We start from the raw sequence: 2,170 nt of genomic DNA on the forward strand, positions 1-2,170 counted from the left end.
CAGGCCCCTCAGTCCTTCTCCTTAATTGCCTTGGTTCCTTCACCATGACCTCTAGATCTGCACACCTGCTGTGTGCCCCGACCTGCTGTGTGCCCACACCATGCAGACTCACCCAGCTTAAATCTACACTGGTATTTTCCTCTACCAGGCACTTCCCAGATATCAGTACTGGGAAAAAACTCTTTTATTACATAGATGTGACACAGGAGTCCAGCTGCACCATCCCCCAAAGCACACGTATAAAGGCCTCTGGGTCAAACAGGCTAGGTTCATTCCTTTGAGGAAGTGGACTCCATGCAGGCATTGCAAAACAAACAGGATTGTCACAGATTAAATGCTAAATGCACAGGATGTTCCAGAGATGACCTGCAAATGCCTTGTGAGGAGATTCAGGCAGTTCAGTGCTGCTGAGAGACACCTGACTGCATCAGCTTCTTCAGTGCGTCCTTCAGCTCCTGGTTCCTCATGCTGTAGATGAGGGGGTTCACTGCTGGAGGCACCACCAAGTACAGAACTGCCACCACCAGGTCCAGGGATGGGGAGGACATGGAGGGGGGCTTCAGGTGGGCAAACATGCCAGTGCTGAGAAAGAGGGAGACCACAGCCAGGTGAGGGAGGCACGTGGAAAAGGCTTTGTGCCGTCCCTGCTCAGAGGGGATCCTCAGCACAGCCCTGAAGATCTGCACATAGGACAGAACAATGAAAACAAAACATCCACAGACTAAACAGGAACTAATCACAATAAGCCCCACTTCCCTGAGGTAGGTGTGTGAGCAGGAGAGCTTGAGGATCTGTGGGATTTCACAGAAGACCTGTCCCAGGGCATTGCCTTGGCAGAGCGGCAGTGACAGTGTATTGGCCGTGTGCAGCACAGCATAGAGAAACCCACTGGCCCAGGCAGCTGCTGCCATGTGGACACAAGCTCTGCTGCCCAGCAGGGTCCCGTAGTGCAGGGGCTGGCAGATGGCCACGTAGCGGTCATAGGCCATGACGGTGAGGAGAGAACACTCTGCTGAAAGGAAAAAGACAATCAGGAAGAGCTGTGCAGCACATCCTGAGTAGGAGATGTCCCTGGTGTCCCAGAGGGAGTTGGCCATGGCTTTGGGGAGAGTGGTGGAGATGGAGCCTACGTCGAGGAGGGAGAGGTTGAGGAGGAAGAAGTACATGGGGGTGTGCAGGTGGTGGTCGCACACTATGGTGGTGATGATGAGGCCATTGGCCATGAGGGCAGCCAGGTAGATGCCCAGGGAGAGCCAGAAGTGCAAGAGCTGCAGCTCCCGCGTGTCTGCCAATGCCAGGAGGAGGAACTGGGTGATGGAGCTGCTGTTGGACATGTGCTGCCTCTGGGCATATGGTCCTGTCACAGGAGAAAAAGACAGTGATAATTTAGGGGAGACTTCTGCAAGCAAAATCAAAGCCATTTCCCACAGACCATCCCCCCGTCACACACAGACATCCCTCTCTTTTCTCGGAGACCTTCCTGCAGCTGTGTGGCTGCAGCCCTGCTTGGTGCTGGCCGTGTGGGTGATGAAGAGCAGGGCATCTGCCCACGGGCTCTTGACCAGCCAGCCCCACTCTGCAGCAGTGGGTGGGGGCAGGGACCAGTCCTGGTGTTTAACTTTTGTCCTCTGAAACCAGTGCCAACGCAGAAGGGCTGGTCAGCGTCTGCAGCGCCAGTGCTAAGGAACGGGAAGGGTGAAGGCATTGTAAGAGAGCTTTAGTTTTTTTCACAGCTCCCCCCCATCTCTCCTGTTGAGTATTTTCAGATGTCAGAAAAGCAGAGCATTTTTGCTGCCCTCCGGTGGAACAGAGTGAGGTCTGTGAGGCAAGAGGATTGCCTGTGGGTGAGTGCCCAGTGAGGGGAGGCGGTCTGTCCTTCTGGTTCCCAGTTTCTATGGGCTTGCACCTTCCTGAGATGAATGGTGGCCACACTCCCATGTTACCCTGAAATACCACAAGGCACTGCTGAGAACGGACTGACCCACCACAGACCAGTAAAGGTTGTAGACTTTCATCAGAACTCAGCATCCCACCCACAGCAAAGGATACACAGCTCATTTCACCCACCCCAACAGTGTTTTCTCCATCACAGAAACTCTACGCTTCTATGTGGGGCTTTCAGATCACTAATGGGTGCGAGGGGACAGGTTTCCACTCTGGAGGGCAACTC

General features: G+C 54.2%; 1 protein-coding gene across 1 annotated transcript; it reads right to left on the reverse strand.

The window, feature by feature from the left end:
- Positions 1–398: 398 nt before the first annotated feature.
- Positions 399–1,379, reverse strand: LOC129734252 (olfactory receptor 14C36-like). Its single transcript, XM_055696944.1, has one exon. It carries the CDS (start codon positions 1,332–1,334, stop codon positions 399–401), a length of 936 nt encoding a protein of 311 aa, XP_055552919.1. The 5' UTR covers positions 1,335–1,379.
- Between the last annotated feature and the right edge of the window lie 791 nt (positions 1,380–2,170).

This window comes from Falco cherrug, chromosome 19 (assembly GCF_023634085.1).
Source record: "Falco cherrug isolate bFalChe1 chromosome 19, bFalChe1.pri, whole genome shotgun sequence".
In the NCBI taxonomy this organism is placed as follows: domain Eukaryota; kingdom Metazoa; phylum Chordata; class Aves; order Falconiformes; family Falconidae; genus Falco; species Falco cherrug.

Excerpts from the sequence above, each read along its gene's own strand:
- LOC129734252 (XM_055696944.1), bottom strand. The coding sequence starts at position 1,334 with ATGTCCAACAGCAGCTCCATCACCCAGTTCCTCCTCCTGGCATTGGCA.